This window comes from Labrus bergylta, chromosome 9 (assembly GCF_963930695.1).
Source record: "Labrus bergylta chromosome 9, fLabBer1.1, whole genome shotgun sequence".
Classification (NCBI taxonomy): domain Eukaryota; kingdom Metazoa; phylum Chordata; class Actinopteri; order Labriformes; family Labridae; genus Labrus; species Labrus bergylta.
This window is the reverse complement of record NC_089203.1, coordinates 16615523-16635315: the sequence shown is the minus strand read 5'-3', so window position 1 is coordinate 16635315 and position 19793 is coordinate 16615523. Positions and strand designations below refer to the sequence as shown.

The 19793-nt window shown below is 39.9% G+C and overlaps 3 protein-coding genes across 14 annotated transcripts in view; all 3 read left to right on the top strand.

Annotated features, from left to right (window-relative positions):
• Positions 1 to 7641, top strand: part of LOC109978160 (protocadherin alpha-C2-like) — a 38539-nt gene extending 30898 nt beyond the window's left edge. For 9 of the 12 annotated variants that reach the window (XR_010666907.1, XM_065958992.1, XM_065958989.1 and 6 more), the window contains exons 2-3: positions 4574 to 4609; positions 5856 to 7641. Coding sequence is in view for 11 of the 12 variants with exons in the window: in XM_065958992.1 (XP_065815064.1) it covers positions 4574 to 4585 (12 nt within the window). In the remaining variant the exon portion in view is untranslated. Of the gene's footprint in view, positions 1 to 220; positions 3203 to 4573; positions 4610 to 5855 lie in introns of those variants that run through there. The other 3 variants (XM_065958986.1, XM_065958985.1, XM_020642656.2) reach the window with 3 other exon arrangements.
• Positions 7642 to 12227: 4586 nt separating this feature from the next.
• LOC109990467 (protocadherin alpha-3-like) lies at positions 12228 to 14851 on the top strand. The gene has a single exon (XM_065958827.1). It carries the CDS (start codon positions 12402 to 12404, stop codon positions 14808 to 14810), a length of 2409 nt encoding a protein of 802 aa, XP_065814899.1. The 5' UTR covers positions 12228 to 12401; the 3' UTR covers positions 14811 to 14851.
• A 752-nt stretch (positions 14852 to 15603) lies between these two features.
• On the top strand, positions 15604 to 18136 carry LOC114917169 (protocadherin alpha-10-like). The gene has a single exon (XM_029279053.2). The coding sequence runs from the start codon at positions 15716 to 15718 to the stop codon at positions 18134 to 18136; it is 2421 nt and encodes an 806-aa protein (XP_029134886.2). The 5' UTR covers positions 15604 to 15715.
• The last annotated feature ends 1657 nt before the right edge of the window (positions 18137 to 19793 follow it).

The following is a 19793-nucleotide window of genomic DNA, read 5'->3' as shown; positions in this document are numbered from 1 at the left end:
TCACAGATTGTTGTTAAATATAAGACGTTTTTTTATACACATAAATAATCAATATGCTTTACTTTTGTCAAAATATTTCTTATTAAATCCAGAGTGGAGTTGTTTATGGACAATCTTTATTCAAATAGGTGTAATGCATTTTGCTCAACGTGGTACATCAGGATATTACGAAGTGACGTTCTACAACCATAACTGATCAAACAGCAAGAATACTTGAGATGCTGTCCCGTTTGGCACTGCTTTTACGCACAAAGACTGTGCGTAAAAGTCGCCAAGGAAGGAGTTGAAATCCGGAAATACTCTTGAGTATTTTAAACATCTGTGTAAAAGTGTCACTAGCTATCATAAGGTTATGAATAAATGCTAATACACAATGAAATATAAAAAATACGCATTTTTTTCAAAACATTTTTAGCAGCCAAAGAGAATAAGAGTTCCAAAATCCAACTTGAAAACATCAGCAAACTTTTTCTTAGCTGTTTTCGATTGTCATAAAGAAGTGATTTTACTGCGTAATTTCCTTATATCATTTTTTAATCTGTAAAACTGCAAAGCCTGGCACTGGACTGTTCTCGTCGCTCCTCTCCAAGAAAACACACTTCTTGATGATGTCATCTTTCTCGCAGTATTTCATTGGTGGTTGGGGAGGCGGACATGTTTACGCCATATACGTCAGCTTGGTTTTTCCTTGAAACCCCGTTTTCTTTTCGCATCCGCGTTTCTTTCGTCTATGTAACAGGAGGTCGTTTTTACATTTCAGCAGCTCCAAGGATTTGGATACCGTAACTACAAAATGCTGCGCCACACTCGAATACTGTTTGGGAGAAGGTGCGTGTCGTTATTGATCTTTCTGTCAGCGATCATAAACGTTGTATACACCGTCACTCACTATTCTGTTCCCGAAGAAATGGAGGAAGGCTCTGTTGTTGCTAATTTAGCAACTGACCTGGGACTAGACGTGAAGACAATAAAGGGAAGGAAAATGCGCATTGACGTTGTGGGTAACAAGAAGTACCTCGATATCAACAAAGACACAGGAGAGCTGTTTATTTCAGAGAGAATTGACCGAGAGTTTTTATGCGCAATTAAGACAACTGAATCGTGCTTTTTAAGATTGGACGCTACCATTGAGAATCCAATTCGAATGTTTAACATAGAGGTAGAAATCACGGATATTAATGATAACGCGCCTCATTTTAGAAGAGGAACGATGCATCTGGACATTTCTGAGTCAAGCCCTGTTGGTGAGAGATTCTCACTGAATAATGCTGCGGACCCGGATATTGGAGCCAATTCTGTAAAAAACTACCACCTGAGCGCGAGTGAACATTTCTCCATTGAGATTCAGACTGGACGAGACGGGACAAAGTTTGCAGATCTGATTCTGAAAAAAGCTTTAGATAGAGAGCAGCAGGCTGTTCATAATCTAATGCTCACTGCTGTGGACGGTGGAGTCCCCACGCGCACAGGTACAGCCAGCATAATTGTTCGCGTGCTCGATGTGAACGACAACGCCCCTTCATTTGACAAAGACAAATATGTAGTAGAAGTGATGGAAAACTCCCCAATTGGCAGTCTAGTTATGAAAGTAAACGCAACTGATTTAGATGAGGGTTCTAACTCTGATATAATGTATTCATACAGTTTGTATACATCAGAGAGAACACAGCAGGTGTTTAACCTGAATTCAGAAAATGGTGAAATCAGAGTGAAAGAGATGATAAATTATGAAGACTTTAGAGTTTATGAAATGGAGATTATTGCCAGTGACAAGGGGCCTAACTCATTATCTGGACAGTGTAAACTGACAATACAGGTGACAGATATGAATGATAACCATCCAGAAATATCCATCAAATCATTTCAGAGTCCGATCAAAGAAAATGAACCAATAGACACAGTCATAGCTGTAGTTAGTGTCAGTGACAAAGACTCAGGTGACAATGGGGTGGTTGATCTTCATATTCCTGATAATATGCCTTTTAAACTGAGGGAGTCCTCTGATAACTATTATGAGTTAGTGGTGTCAGAGCCGTTAGACCGTGAGAAGGTCCCAGAATATGACATCACTTTCACTGTGACAGACAGAGGTTCTCCTCCTTTATCTGATAATGAAACTATGACGTTAGAGCTGCTGGATGTCAATGACAATGTACCTCAGTTCTCTCAGTCATTTTACACGATACGTGTGATGGAGAATAACGCACCTGGGGCCCTGCTCAGCTCCCTCACTGCCTTTGACCCTGACCTCCATGAAAACCAGTATCTAGTTTATTTCATCCTCGAGAAGGAGATAGCCAACACCTCCATGTCCATGCTGTTCTCCATCAACCCAGAGAACGGCAATCTTTACGCACTGAAAACTTTTGACTATGAGATCGAGAAGGACTTTCTTTTCCACATCGAGGCCAGAGACTCTGGCTCTCCTCCACTCAGCAGTAACGTCACGGTCCACATCATCATTGTGGACCAGAACGACAACGCTCCGGTCATTGTGTCTCCGTGGCGAGCGCACGGCTCGGTGGTGGAGGAAAAGATCCCCAGGTCCACCGAAAAAGGCTCTCTGGTTGCCAAGGTGATAGCCTTAGACACAGACTCAGTGCACAACTCTCGGATTACCTACCAGTTTCTACAGGTGACTGACGCCACCTTGTTCAGTCTGGACCAGTACAACGGAGAGATCCGGACTATGAGGATGTTCAGCTACAGAGATCCGCGCCACCAGAGACTGGTTGTTATTGCTAAAGACAACGGGGAGCCTGCTCTGTCTGCTACAGTCACCATCAAGCTGTCCACAATGGAGACTGCAGTTAAGGCCTTCTCTGACATGACTGAGGTACCTCTGGAGTACGACATCTTCTCAGACCTGAACCTGTATTTGGTCATCGGTCTGGGCTCTGTGTCATTTCTCCTGCTCATCACCATATTGGTCACCATCGTGCTCAAGTGTCAGAAATCCAAGCCCAGCAAAGCTGCTGCTCCCTGCAGGAACAGTGTGATCAGTGAGAGGAACTCCACCATCGCAGACTCCACTCTGGTCTCCAACGATGCTTACTGGTACAGTCTGTTTCTAGCAGAGACCAGGAAAGGAAAGCTGGTGGTCAGACAGCCTGTGCCAAAGGGCTCCAGATACATCGTGTCTAGTTTACCAAGAGGAACAGGACTGACAGACACTAGTGACTCAGCAGCCTCTACCCTACAGGTACAAATGAACACTTGCTTCACTGCAGTTTAAATATACTATCGTTCAATCCTTTGTGTTGTTAAAGATAGTATTTGTATCTTTTTAAAACAGCTCAAACTAAATTTTTTCATTACTTGCGTATTGGCAATTTTGCAGCTCATACATTACCGGGTAAGTAATACATTCATAAACACAAATAGATGAATAACTATAATCTGCGTTGCGGTTGAAACAATGAGGCACATGTTTGATCACCATCAAATATCCTAACAACACAAATCCCACCCCCCCCCCACCTCCCCCAATTTAAAAACATACACACTAAGAATTGTTCAAATGTTTGTATTTTTACTCAACACGTGTCTAATTATATAAAATTCAGAGAACAATTTAGAGAACAATCAACCTTAACAGCATTGGAGCCCTTTAATTTTTGATCGAATAAAAAAGGATCAGACTTATGTAAATGTCAACAAAACAGCACCCACCTAAAAAAATAAATACTCATGCTTTCTAAAATATCTTGCAGCGTTGGTATTTTAGTCTTTCTGGAGGGTGGGGTCGGGGTGAGAGCAGCACTTGTTAACTTCTTTAAAACTGTAACTGCCTCAGAAACATTTCTTTGATTTCAGTTTGTTGCCTATTTACCAGTGGAAATGATTGTGTCTTCACTCTTATCATCGCAATTGAAAACATAATCAATTCCAAAACAGAACAGGAACACAAATAAAAAGAGATAATATTTTCGTGACTGGTTATCAGATATATTTCTTGCCATGCACGATCTACTGTGTGTCTTCCAATACACATGCTCATCTTGAATTGTTAGAATGATTCTCTTATCCATAACATCATTTTTCAGCACATAAGACCTCTGCTGGGTGGTGGTTCCATCACTGTCAATTGCTTACAGATGGAGCATGCTGTCAGTCTGCAGAGATGCAGAGTCATGAGATGGGACTTCTCTGTGCTCTGTATCAATCTCTCTATATCTCTCTCTCAGTCTCTCTATTTATCATGCTCTTGGTGCAAGACAAATTCCCCTTGGGGCAATAAAAAGTTTAATTCATCCATTCTATCTATCTATCTATCTATCTATCTATCTATCTATCTATCTGATGGTAAGTATGCTGCTTGATGAACAAGCACAGAGCTAAATGCTAAATTGTGTGTAACCCCTTATATCCATAGAACAGATTTAACAAGCTGCAGTATCTGTTATGAAGGTTCACGCCGACCATGTTTAGTTTGTTTTATTTTTCAAAGATAACATTGTATTCATAGTTCCACTGCTCGGTGATCATAGGATGCATACAAAATAACGTTTTTTCTTATTCTTGCAATGAACTGACCATTAATTTGCTTGTTTTTTTTCTCCCCACTCTAAAGTACCCTAAATGAGGGAAGTCCACACTGCAGCTGGAGGTATGCAGGAGTCTCACTCCCCCACCCCGGAAGCCCTGTAATGAATGATGTTAGAGAATTTAGTGTCTGATTTGTTTTCTGTGTTTGCTTTGGTTTTCAGTGGATTATTTTGTTTCATTTTTCTGGGGAAGGAGATTTTTTTAATTGCTAAAACGTCACTCAACTGACATAATATGCAGTTCACCAAATCTCCCGTTTGAACATCTTAATTTCTTAATTCTGGTAACTATAACTCGGATAACAGTCTCCCCTTTAAATCCCAAAACAATGAGTCTATGCAACATAACTACCACAGCGAATAATACTACCAATTTCTGTGTTTAAGGATTCATTATTATGATTGAATTCAGGAGACACATTACAATACTGACAACATTATAATTCTAATGGTCAATATTCTGATTCTGATGATTCATAGACCATTTTGCAGACAAGTGAAAGTGGGGATCCAGGTGAAGCAGTATTAACACAGTAATCATTACTTTTGGTGAACAAAGTGAGAATTAAGTACAGCCAGCCCCTGAGCCAAACACATGTATCCTATTCAATAATAAGTTAATCATCTTTCAATGTGAAATAACAACATCAACATGCTGTTTGTCCTGAAGGTCATTGATCACAGTTCAATGTAATCCTTCATTTTAATTATTTGGGCATTTACTGGCTTTGCTTTGTTCAGAATCTGGCTTTTGCTGTTATTACACAAGTCAAGAAGTTCATGTTTTAATAGAATCACACTGTTCTCAAAGTGATCCTGTGCATGTGAAGGTTAATTCATGCTCATTCCTGACTGACCCATCAGTAAAAGATGAGAGAGGGTATGTTATTTTTCAATGTTAATAAGTGGGTAGTGCTGTTTCTGTCTAATTTGGTTGACGAAATGTAATTTAACTGAGTGTTACTGACTTCACAGGACGTCACTTTTGAATTTCCTGTCTGCTGTAGTGTGACCTACTTCTTCATGCAGGAGAGGCGCAATGTGAAACCAGACACCCAGTTACCTAGCAACCACTCTCCTCTCCGCATAATCTAGGAGCATGGTATTCATTGATAAACCCTCAACCTCACCACTACATGTTCAAGGATCTTCCCAACCCCTCCACCCTCTCTGTCTCCTGCCTGAAGCCCCTTTCTGAGTGACAGACAACGGCTGCATGAGATACTATGTCAGTTTGAAAGTCACAAGGCTGTCATTGCTGTGGTTCTTTACTTGATATATTTTTTTATTCTTTTGTCTCGTTTGCAGGAATCCACTACCAGCAGCAGCAGCTCCACATAGAAGAGCCACACCTCCGACTGCGTACTGCACTGACGCTGATGAGAAAGCTTCACCGAGGAAAAGAGAAGCCCCTGCTCATAACCCACCCATGTCTGTCCTGCTAACTCTGGTCCTTGTTTCTAACAATGTGCAGTTGTCATGCTATAATGCCAAATTGGACTACGGTAGCTAATCAAGGACACCACTCTGCCCCCCTCCTCCCTCCCTTCTTCAAGCACATGAAAAGCCAATCAACAATGCCCCTCTGTCCTTTCAATATGCATGAAAAGACTGCATGGCTTCAACCACACTCCACCTTCACGTAAATACATTTCAACAACAGACGCAAAGAAGCAGATTGTACAAAAAAAAGTACCAGTGGATTTTCAAAGAAGCCTCAGCCAGACTATGAGAATGGACACGGGAATGTTGAAATGCCTTTAAGAGACTGTTTTTCCTCTCTAAAAATGAAACACATGTTGTATATTACATTTTTAACCTCTGTGCTTTGTGTTACCATGTAAGCTTTGATGTATACAAGTTAGCTAAGAAGTTAAACAGCACAATTAACTATATGTCAAAAAAGCACCATGCAATGTTTTCAAGGATCAAGCAAATGGAAGCAGTATTTTCTAAATAAGGTATCTGTTGGTAGTTTTATGTTTTATACTTGACTTTGCGCATTTTATTGTGAGCCAGTCCTGACTTTATGAGTGGGAGTGATAAAATATTACTTCAAGCTGATCAGTACAAAAAACAGATAATTTGAGGCCTTTTGCTGATGCGTATCTGCCTTTCAGTTGTTTTTGCATGGATCAATCAAGAACTTGAATAGCTTTAGATGTTTTATTGTACTGAGCGATCCATTCCAACGACCACATGGAAGCTTACATTTCATTGGGACCACAATGTACATATAGCAGCATTATTCTGAAGTCCTAATCATAAAATCAGCAGAGAGGGTCAGCACATCTGTCGTGTCATACCTTTTTCATAGTTTCAAGGCAAAAGCAGCAGAGGGACTTGTATGTTGTCTTTCAGAAAGTTAGTTGGTTCAAATTCAAGTGTACAGTTTGCTTGAATGTTAAGCTCACTGGAATATTATTTTGAGAATACGAGTCATGGGGATTAAACTAAACTCAAGTGAACACAGAGTCTTTGAGAAAAGTTTGTTAATATCTCTTTATGACTACTGTATATACGTTAACATAACTGTGATTTAATTTTTGTTCATCTTTAAAGCCAAATTCTTGATGTTCCTTAATTTGATAATTTTCTAAGATTATGTAAGAAGTTATAAACCGTAAACTCAGAATCAAAATGAGGTCTTAATGTTTGCTCCACAGTTCACCAAATGAAAGCTGTGCTTGTGTGAATTTCTGACTGCTGTATGTATCTGCTTATGCAGCACATAATTAGGTATACGGAGCTAAGCGTCATATAGTTATCTACCATATGTGTGTATTATTGAACATGCCTTTCTTTCAATGCTAATGCTGAATATGTGAAAGTGAACAATGGTGTAACTCCTGTGCCATCTGATTTACGAGCCAACCTTTCTGTGAAACCTTAAATAGTTAGACATTACGTTGTCAAACTCTTGCACATTGCATTATTATTACGTATTATGACTTACAGGCAAAACATATACAGTCAGTGTTTTTGTACAGTGATCATTTAGTGTGCAATATGTGGTGACTTGTGTAGTGTGAGCTAACTGTATGAGATGGTCTGGTGGTCTGTATGATCTATTAAATACAAGAGTGAAATAGAACACCTGACTGAATGCTGTGCTTCTATACCTTTATGTTTTGTATTACAGGTTTAACAATTATTTTTATCAGGAGTGATTTAAAAAAAAAAAAAAGATTTAGTTTTATGGTTTGGTTAAAAAAAGCAAATTGACCTCCAGGTACTCTTCTCTCATGTCTTATATCTCATAGATATAATCAAGGGTCAAGTCAAAGTACACGTGTGATGACAATCATTTTAATATTACCAACCTTTAATGCTTGTAAACTTACATGCATAGATTGCACTCTCTGTCAGTTTAAAAGACATTTGGTTCCTTCCCAAAAGTTATCTCAGGCGTCTCTGGCCTTTGAACAGAATTTCAATGATTTAGTAAGTTCATGGAAAAGTCACATGCTTTATTAAATATATTAGAGTAAAGTCTGTGGAAATGATCATGTTTGAGATTTGTTGTGTGAACCTTAGAGTCGTGCTTCAAACAGACATGACGACATGTTTCATAAAATGCCAAAATATTACCATTGTTCTCCATACTGAAGGAGGGAGGCTGCTGTATCTGTACGTAGATGCATACTTGTCAGTATGTTTGACATTTAAATAATTTTTTCTTTCAAGGTTTTGGTCTAAGATGTCATAAAATGTTTAACTATATTATTTACCCGTATACAGCAAACTTTAAACTAAAATGTTAAGTGAGTTGTCAAGAGGAAATGCAGGATATTTTGTAGATTATTCTTGATTTTTTGGTCTCTAGTGACATACCCTCATGATCACTGGGAACAGCTTTAGACTGTCTGAAAAGAATAAAATAACACTGACGTGTACATGTTCAAACTGGAGTTGATGACAGGAAAATAAATTGTGCTTTGTTACCTTCAGTTTATGTAATTTATTTTAAACTGAAGTTAATTGTTTCTGACAAGCCGCTTTAATCAACAAAATGACAGGGAGGCTTGACTGCCCAAAATGCTAAACTGAATTGTTCTTCCACGCGAAAGCAAATGTACCTGTGTGTGTGTTTCTTACAAAGACCGTCTACAGCCACACTGCTACAAGAACACAAGTAGACACTCCGGATGTTTCCTTTGCTGTAGTGTGAGTATTGAGTCAGGTAAAGTGTAAATTGTTTGTCATACTGTATAATAACAGTCTGAGCAAAGGCTTAAAGTTCTGCTGGTTTCCACGGTAGATTAATTCTAATTTGATAAAATTAATATAACAAAAGAACAGTCTAGATCTGCCCTTTATATAAATAATAACTTTTATTTATAACTTTTATTTATATAGCACCTTTAAAAACACATGTCATGAGATAACTTTTGATAATATTGAGTACTATATAAATGAACAGTTGGTTTATTTATTGATTGAACAGTTTTGGTTAAACTAACTCAACAGCTAGTCACTTTCACCTTAATTGACATTATAGTACATGACCAGTAGTCTGTCAAACCCTTGCCATTTCTCAGAACAGGTTACAATTTACAAGTCAAGCTTGTAAGTCACTGAGGATTAGAAGGTTCTGCCACATACAAGCTTTAAATGAGTCACATCTTCACCAGACATCCTGTATAAGAAGCAACATATAGGGACTTGCTTTCCAATTGAAGTGAGATTTTGTCAAGTTTTCTATATCTAAATAATAATCTAAAAAGCAAAGCTCTCTTCCATATTTCAATTTGGGTAAATGCATGACTCATTACTTACTTGTTCAGTGAACAATATTTAAAACAATAACAATAAGTTAAAACAAGACAAACAAAAGAAAAGGAATTTGAGTAAGTCCATGATAATACCTCTGTCCTGTGTGAAGGCTGTAGAAACTGTTCCAATCCCCTGTTTTTTCTCCACAGTCAGCACATTCACTACATGTGAAGGAATCATCATAATCTTTACCCTGCAAAAACAAACGCAATGTAAAAAGTGACAAATATTTACAGGAGAGGGCAACTACATTATCTCTTTACTAAAATCGAAATGATATAATGAATAATGCAAATTAGCTGAATGGGTGCACTGTCAGCGTGCTGATACACATTTTATAAAAATAACAATGTTATTTTCCCAAGAGTTAACAGTATTTTGCAAACAATGCATTTTTTTCATGTTTTATTATTTTTCCTGAGGGTGGAATAGTCAGTGTGTCTCTGCCTTTGTGTTTACGCACACATGACCTCATCTCCCTGGGGAGATGAGGTCATGTGTGAGCATGAAGAGGCTTTCAGGAGTCTTTATCACCACACGCCTCCAAGAGGAGACCCTCACCCTGCCTCCTGTTCTGGTTCACTTGCAGACAAGCACACTGACACAGCAATGCGCCAATATGGAACAAAGCACTCGATCAACCACCAGCTGGCACTAGTAGGCTAACATGTGCACCATACATCATGCTGTAATATACTTTATGAGTGAGTGTATTTCTGAGGTCATATTTGTAATGCACAGTTTTTATGACACTAAAGAGAAGGTTTATTTTTAACAGTTATATTTTAAATATGAATGCCTAAAAAAATATGGTCTGAACTGCAATTGAAAGCTGCCCTGATACCTTCAGAAAAAAATACTTGGTGTAAATAAATTATAAGGCAATAATACTGCGCTACGATGGAGGGGACTATGCAGTCTACATATTTAAAAAAAAAAAACATTTGTCAGGGATTGCGGGTGCAGCTGACTTTCTTTGTCTGCAGCATTCACAGCTCAAGCATCACCTCCCCCCGTTTCCTTTCCCCCTCAGCCCAGCTTGTTTTCAGCACCATGGACAGTGACCTGCCTACTGGAGCTGCGTTGCCATGGTGACGCGCAGTCTATTCTGCTGGAGCACGCGGTGTCCTCTGAAGCTGTCTGTGATTTAATATTCAGACGTGCCCCTCCCTCATTTCACAGCGCTACATCCGCAGCACACATATCTGATGAACAGTCTCTGTTAAAATATATATCATGTATGTAGTGTCGTTACCTCTGCCTACTACGGGTCGATAATTAAGACATTTGGGTGCTGGTGAAAAAAATATGGGTGCATTGGTGAAGCATGGGGGAGCGTGGAGGCAGAAAAGGGAGGGGCTGTTGCAGAATGCGGCAGTGCTCGTGCACGCGCTCGAATTGGCCTAGTTCCAGAGGCAATACGTAACACGCGGGAGGGGTGCGGTGGTTTGGTGTTTTTACCATGTAGGTCCCTTTGTTGCCTACTTATTTGTTAATGTTATCATTATTTTTCACTCCCCTGATATTTTCTTGTGTGGTTTTCAATAATCTTCAGCAGTGTGGAATGATTTTGCAAGGCAAAAGTATGCATTCAAAATGTAGAGCAGATACTCTGGAAAGGGTCAGTGATGAGAGCTGCAGTTGCGGGTTTGATCCACGAGAGGTCACTGCACACCTCTGCTACAAGATAAAGATTGTGGGAGTGTGCAGAGCAGAGCACATGAAGCTTAAGCAGCCAGAATATGAATGTCCACAGCTTTACCTGCAAGAGCAACAACACTACAACCATTCGGACAATGTATATTATAACTAACTTTGAATGAACTAATTAATTTTGGCCAAAAAGATAGAAACACAGACAGTGTAAGATACATACTTTTAACATAACCAGTGAGTGTAAATGTTAATATAGTTACTTTGCACAACAATTCTGGCGCGCACACCCACAGCTAAACCGAAATAATTGAAGAGGACTAAGCACACAGTGGGATATCAGTCCTGATTGAACTGGATCTCTCACTCAGGAGAAAACATTATTGACACACGTCAATGTACACACATACGCACTTGACATACCATCAGTACACATCACTGCTATCACTGCTCAATGTATACATATGTTAACACAGAACAAAGTCACTGTCTTAAAAATGAGAGCAAATATTTCCATTTATCTCAACAGTAAAGACATTATTCATTTGAGTGCGCGTTTTTAACATTGTCTCAGAGAAATCCCTGTTGCTGTTATGTTTTCTCTCCACTGTTACTATTATATTATTATAGTTATTTATTCTGATTAAAATCCCCAATTCAGTTGCCTCCATCGAGTAAACAATGCAGCTTTTAATCGACTTTATGATGTGTTATAATGTGTTCATTCCAGATTGAATAAGATGTTTTTTTCGTTTTCAGCCGTACAATAGCAGATGTTTGCACTCGTATACAAGTTTCTGCATATAGGTTTAGAAATTAAGTATTTACTACATTATTGTATTCTTAGGGTTCAAAGCTATTCATCAAGAAACTACAGAAATAAAGATTTGCTGTAAGGCCTTAAATTTTCCAGTTATTACTTTTCATCTCGAAACGTTTTGTTGCCTATTGAATTCTTTCTTTGAAACGTCTGCAGAGGAAATCAATTTCGAAAGGATTTAGCGTTTTTACTTACAAATATGTAGGGCTTGCCTGTGGAAAACATGTATTTTATTTAAAAGAATAAAGGAAAATAAAAAAAACACCAACTGCTCATACTAGAATGCGTCCTAACGTCGCGGAAGTAAGAAAAAAAACAGATACCATTAAAGAAAACGCATCGCGATCGCACCATCGTTATAGTGACAATAGGTGGCGCTGCTACACAGTATATCTCTACAGTGGTTGGGTGCAGAGGGGTTGTCTTTTTTTTCCATGTGCAGTCAGTAATATCCAAATGAGACGGTTGGACAGATCGGACTACATGCTTCCTTTGGCTGCAGTGATGGTTCAAGAAGACTTTTATGGCCTGAAAAAGGAGACTGAAAGTCGAGAATAATTTTGTACGGATTTTAGACCGTTCATTAAAAAGGCTGATCAAAAACAATGGCGGTAAGGGACACAAAGGGACGACAGGATGTATGGATTTCTTTTAGTCTGGCTCTGGTGATTCTAACTAACTTGGAAGGAATATCGGCTCAAATACGTTATTCAATTCTGGAAGAATCGAAATTGGGAAGTCAGGTTGGAAATGTGGCTAAAGACATTGGATTAGAGCTCGGCAGACTGACGGACAGGAATCTTCGTGTTGTGTCAGGAACAAAGCAGGATCTGTTCAAGGTAAACCCAAAAGATGGAGTTCTGTTCGTGAACCAGAGAGTAGACAGAGAGGAGCTGTGCGCAAAAAATGCTCCATGCATCACAAATCTGAAAGCAGTTGTAGAAAACCCCCTTGAGATGCACCAAGTAATAGTAGAGATACTCGATGTAAACGACAACTCGCCGAAATTTCCCGAAGAAAACTACACATTAGAGGTGCTGGAGTCCGCCACAGTTGGATCTCGATTTCAGATGGAAGGAGCAAATGACTTGGATGTTGGCCTGAATTCTTTACAGTCATATAAGTTGAACCATAACCAGTATTTTCGTCTTGAAATCGAGGAATTTGGGGAGGAAGGCAAGGTTCCATTTCTTATTTTACAAAGACCTTTGGACAGAGAGAATGCAGATCAGCATTGGTTACTGTTAACAGCTACAGATGGAGGTAAACCATTTAAATCTGGTACTATTAATATTACAGTTATCGTATCTGATATAAATGACAACTCGCCAGTGTGTGACAAACAGAAATACACTGTAACAGTGAAGGAAAACGCACCATCAGGAACATTTCTGCTGACAGTGAATGCATCGGACTCTGATGAGGGTCTGAACGGGGAGATAGAATATTCTTTACGGAGTAAACTCAGAGGACTCTCTACTGAGCCCTTCGATTTGGATAGCAGAACTGGAAAACTAACTGTGAAGGGAGGCCTCGATTACGAGGAAAAGCAGGTCTACGAGATTAAAGTGCTGGCTGCTGACAAAGGTGTTTGGTCTCTCTCCACACACTGCAATGTGGTTGTGAGAGTGGAGGACGTGAACGATAATCAGCCTGAAATTGACATCACATCCCTTTCAAGTCGCATACCAGAGGATGCTCCTCCTGGCACTGTGGTGGCGTTGATGGGTGTGACGGACCTTGACTCAGGTGTGAACGGGCAGGTGGTCTGCAGTGTGTCTGGTCATTTGCCCTTTGACCTAAAGCAATCTCCGGACGGACAGTCATACTCTTTGGTAACCAAGGACTACCTAGATAAAGAAACAACATCCATGTATCCTATTACAATAACAGCTAAGGACCTTGGAAGCCCCTCCCTGTTGTCTACGAAGGTGATACAGGTAGATGTAATAGATGTCAATGATAATAGACCTTTGTTCTCTCAAAGCCCATACACTTTTTATGTGTTTGAAAACAACAAAGCTGGAATGTCAATATTTTCAGTAAGCGCATCTGATGCTGATGGAGGGGAAAACGCTGCAGTCACGTATTCACTCGACCATAAGAGTCCCGGACCCACTGTTACCTCCTTTCTACATATAAATGAAGCCAATGGTACAATTTCTGCGCATAAAAGTTTCGACTTTGAAACAGTGAAAACGTTCCAGTTCCAAGTTGTGGCCACAGATTCTGGAACTCCGTCACTAAGCAGCAACGTCACAGTGAACGTGTTCATTCTGGATCAGAACGACAACGCTCCAGTCATCCTGTATCCAGTCAGCTCCAACGGTTCTGCTGAAGGTGTGGAGGAGATTCCCCGCAATGTGAACGCAGCACACTTGGTGACTAAAGTCAGAGCCTATGACGCTGATATAGGATATAACGGCTGGTTACTGTTTTCACTGCAGGAAGTGACTGAGCACAGTCTCTTTGCTTTGGACCGCTATACAGGACAGATCAGAACACTTCGCTCATTCACAGAGACAGACGAGGCTGAGCAGAAACTGGTCATACTGGTCAAAGACAATGGAAACGTTTCCCTCTCAGCAACAGCTACTGTCATTGTCAAAGTTGTGGAGCCCAAAGAGGCTTTTGCTGCTTCTGATGTTAAAAGTGCAACAAACGATGATGAGGAGAGTAATGTCACTTTTTATCTCATGATAACTTTGGCCTCAGTTTCAGCACTTTTTCTCATCAGCATCATCGTGCTCATTGCAATGCAGTGCTCCAAATCCACAGACTACACTTCCAAATATCTACAAGAGACTAATTATGACGGGACACTGTGTCACAGCATCCAGTACAGATCTGGAGACAAACGCTACATGTTAGTGGGACCCAGAATGAGTATAGGATCTACTATAGTCCCGGGGAGCCATGCTAACACACTAGTGCTCCCTGACAGGAGGAGGACTTCTACAGAGGTAAGATTGATGTGGCTAATGTCACAAATATTGCTAATCGCCTGGTTGTAACCGCTGTCCATGGTGCTGACATGCTGATGCTTTATATTGACAAGCAAGTCAGCGTCTTTGAAATATAGAGTAGGATATAAGTAGAGAGTAGGATCTAATATAGTCCCATGTGAAAGGTAGATGGCATCTACAGAGGTAGGTGTTGTGTGTATGTATATATATTTAATTTCCATAAAATATTTCATAATCCATTCACAGTTAAATTGCAGCTCTCACGTTGCAATAAAAGTGGTTGTGTTTACTGCATTGATTCTGCTGGTGTGAAATGACACTGTCCATGGTTCTGAAAAACATTTAGACCCATTTGACAATTCATTGTAAGTTATTTTTTTGTGTAATAATCTTAATATAGATGGGAATCACACTTGACTACTTTTTATCCCTTTATGTGGATGTTATTCACATGATTTGAAGTGAATCGTGTTTACACTGCAAATTAAGAGAGGTGTAATTGTTTGTCCAATCAAAGGTGCACTTAAACCAACACAAGGGAAAGGAATGCGGATTGGGGTCTGCTTAGAAATATCCAACACATGTAGTTGACATGCAAGACCATTAGGGGCTTTTTAGAAGAAGCTCATATCGTGCCTTTTAAGACAGGACTATCGGGCAGCAATGTGGCATACACGAGTAGTTTACAACAGACTCCCAAGAGAAAGCAAGTTAAACAGTTGTGTTTTCGTATCGTACTGCAGCCCACTGACCACGTGGTGTCAGTGTGGCCTAGATAATGTACGTTTAGCACTCTCTTTGAGGCCCTGCCCATCTCTGCATGATCTCTGATGGAGATGGTTCTCTGACGGTGTTCTCATCGTATGCTTGTATATCAAGAAATATGAATAGCGCTTATTTGTGTGAAAGATAATATTTGAGAATTGTGAAATTGATCTAGTGAGAGTGATTTGATGAACAGTTGGATTAGTATTGCACCAAAGACGGATTTCCTTGTTTTTTTCTTCACGATGGGAAAACGAGGACAAAGGCGACGGGTAAACTGCTGGTGTGTTACCGGGATTTTGTTGCTGTGCTTCTTGGAGCGGGTTGTGGCTCAGCTGAGATATGCTGTTCCAGAAGAAGTACGAGCTGGATCCCCCGTTGGAAATGTTGCAAAGGATTTAGGCTTGGACATTAGCACTTTGAAAGACAGGCGGTTTCGGATTGTTTCTGGGCCAAATCATGCTCTGTTCCAGTTAAATCAAAACAATGGAGTGCTTTATATCGGGGAAAAGGTGGATCGGGAAGAGCTATGTGAAGGAATGAAAGTATGCTTGATTAACCTGAAAATCGTTGTTGAAAGCCCACTGGAAATACACCATGTTGGCGTTGAAATAACGGATGTTAATGATCATTCACCGACTTTTCCCGAAAGCGAGCAGCGACTGGAAATAGCAGAGCACACTCCTCCAGGTACACGTTTCCAAATCCATGCAGCTAGAGACCCTGATGTTGGTACGCAGTCGGTCAGACTGTACAAATTAAACCAGAATGAGTTTTTTGACATTGAAACCAGAGACACTGAAGACGATACGATACCATTTTTAGTGCTGAAAAAAACATTGGATAGGGAACAAAAGGCCGAACATTGTTTAGTGCTAACTGCTCTGGATGGAGGCAATCCATCTAAATCTGGAGGTCTCAATCTAACGATCACTGTGCTGGATACAAATGATAATCGCCCTGTGTTCAGCAAAGATATATACACCGTGTCGTTAAACGAAAATGCACCTATTGGAACTCTTGTAATAAAATTAAATGCTACAGATTTAGATGAAGGTTCTAATAGCGAAATAGAATACAGTTTTGGAAAAACGCAAAAGAAGAAAGTGCATGACACATTTGAATTAGACAGCGTCAATGGCGAGATTCGAGTAAAAGGAAAAGTAGACTTCGAAGATACGGAGATATACAGACTAGAGCTGCAGGCTTCAGATAAAGGCCAGCCACCTCTGACGGGAGGTAGTAGGGTTGTTGTAAAAATAATGGATTTGAATGACAATAAGCCAGAGATTGAAGTAACATCATTGTCAAACTTGGTCCCAGAAGATTCCAAGCCTGGCACGGTTATTTCTCTCATCAGTGTCACTGACAAAGATTCGGGCATTAATGGAAAAGTTATTTGTGCAATCTCGAAAAATGTTCCGTTTGATTTGACGCCATCTATTGAGGAAAACATGTATTCTCTTGTTACAAAGGGACGTTTGGACCGAGAAATGGTGTCCCATTATGACATCACAATAACCGCTACAGACTGTGGTGAACCCCCTCTTTCCACTGTAAAAAGCCTGAGTGTCCAGGTGTCTGATGTTAACGACAACAGACCAGTTTTCACTCAGAATCCATTTGAACTGTATTTGGTAGAAAACAATGCCCCAGGTGCATCAATACTGTCCGTGATAGCTGTTGATAATGATCTGGATGAAAATGCTGCAATAACATATCGTATAGTGAGAGGCGATGGGCTTCAGAGTGATGCGACAACTTTCCTTAATGTAAATCCAGAAAATGGACAAATATCTGCGCTGAAAAGTTTCGACTTTGAAACAGTGAAAACGTTCCAGTTCCAAGTTGTGGCCACAGATTCTGGAACTCCGTCACTAAGCAGCAACGTCACAGTGAACGTGTTCATTCTGGATCAGAACGACAACGCTCCAGTCATCCTGTATCCAGTCAGCTCTAACGGTTCTGCTGAAGGTGTGGAGGAGATTCCCCGCAATGTGAACGCAGCACACTTGGTGACTAAAGTCAGAGCCTATGACGCTGATATAGGATATAACGGCTGGTTACTGTTTTCACTGCAGGAAGTGACTGAGCACAGTCTCTTTGCTTTGGACCGCTATACAGGACAGATCAGAACACTTCGCTCATTCACAGAGACAGACGAGGCTGAGCAGAAACTGGTCATACTGGTCAAAGACAATGGAAACGTTTCCCTCTCTGCAACAGCTACTGTCATTGTCAAAGTTGTGGAGCCCAAAGAGGCTTTTGCTGCTTCTGATGTTAAAAGTGCAACAAACGATGATGAGGAGAGTAATGTCACTTTTTATCTCATGATAACTTTGGCCTCAGTTTCAGCACTTTTTCTCATCAGCATCATCGTGCTCATTGCAATGCAGTGCTCCAAATCCACAGACTACACTTCCAAATATCTACAAGAGACTAATTATGACGGGACACTGTGTCACAGCATCCAGTACAGATCTGGAGAGAAACGCTACATGTTAGTGGGACCCAGAATGAGTATAGGATCTACTATAGTCCCGGGCAGCCATGCCAACACACTAGTGCTCCCTGACAGGAGGAGGACTTCTACAGAGGTAAGATTTTAAGAAATTTTTTATTTATTTAGATATAATAGGTACAACTCCCCCCCGCATTTCTTAGAATTTTTTAATCATTGTATCCTATACACATTTTTCAGTGAATAGCACCAACCATCATCTCAATAAGCTTGCGGCTATATTCTAGGGATTCTCCTAAGTTTGTTTTTACTTTTTCTTTTAGCTTTTTCACATTTATCATACAATGGGCTTGTTTAAGCACGTAGAGATGTAAATATGTTCTCACATACGAGTTATCGGTCAAAAAGAAAACATTTGACTTACATATTAGAGATACTCGATTTGAAAGAGGACAGTTTCTGACAATGATCGCAGCTGCTGTCCATGGTGCTGAAATAAACGGTTTACTTATTCCAGCTTAACCGATTTGTAGTTAATGGCAATACCTTGGCATATGTAGAGAGTTTTGTCATGACGGTATCATGAATACGAGGTCTCATTGTTTTTAACTTCCCAAGGAAATCAAATCGAGCTTGTCAAAAGCTACAAGTACTTGGGATTTATTCTTGATGTGATCTGTCTTTTAAATCACACATTGCCAATTTGGCCTCTAAACTCAAGGTGAAGTTGGGATTTTATTATAGAAATAAATCCTGCGTTTCCCTCATGTTGAGGAAACTTCTTGTTTCATCAACTTTTCTACCTTTGTTGGATTATGGAGATGTGCGCCTCGGCCACATGTTTACAGTCGTTGGACACCGTATATCATTGTGCGCTGATATTCTTTACTGGTTGTAGACGCTTTACTCATCACTGTGACCTGTACACGAAATATGATTGGCCATCCTTGAAGGTGCGCAGATATTTACACTGGCTGAGCCGTATTTTTAAAGCTCTTTTTGGTTTGGTTCCTTCTTATTTATGTCCTTACCTCCAAAGAACCAGAAGCCACTATGCCTTGCATTCCTGTGATGTTTTTAAACTGTCTGTTCCTCGTGTCCGCACTGAGCTCGGTAAAGGCCTTTTGCTCTATCTTAAAAGATTAAAAAACGCGAGACCATTGGACAGTGCATGTGTTTCTGAATTGTAATCTGTCATCACGACTCTGCACGTTGTCTGTAAACTAATTTGCACATTGTAATTGTTGTCTCATAACTTCTAGTTTGTAAACTGCTTCTTTATCATGTAATATTTATTATGACGCGTGCTGCTGCCCTCTTGGCCAGGTCACCCTTATGAAAGAGATGTTGATCTCAGTGGGTTAATTACCTGGTTAAATAAAGGTTAAATAAAAAAATAAAAAAATGAAACCAATAATGCAATAGCCAAACACTGACTGAAAAAAAATAATATTTCAAGTCGAGTGTTTCTGTACACATGTATGAACAATATAATCCATCTTATTTGTTCCAAATTTGAGCAACTTTTGTTCTGGAAAGAAAGGCTGTGCGACGACTAGTGGCAGCTATCCATTGTGCTGAGACGCAAGAACACGTGATACAGTAAAGGATAAGATTATATTGTATGATTAGCTGATAAGTCTCTTGATAAGGAGGGGGGTGCTATAATGTAACAGTTTATCCGAGTGATATTTTACTTCCGTTTCTTTTCTGTCCTCTTTTAAAAAAGATCCAGTTCAAACATAATACAGTACATGTATTTCTCAGTTATGAACTCTGGGTGTCACTATTACATCGGTTAACAT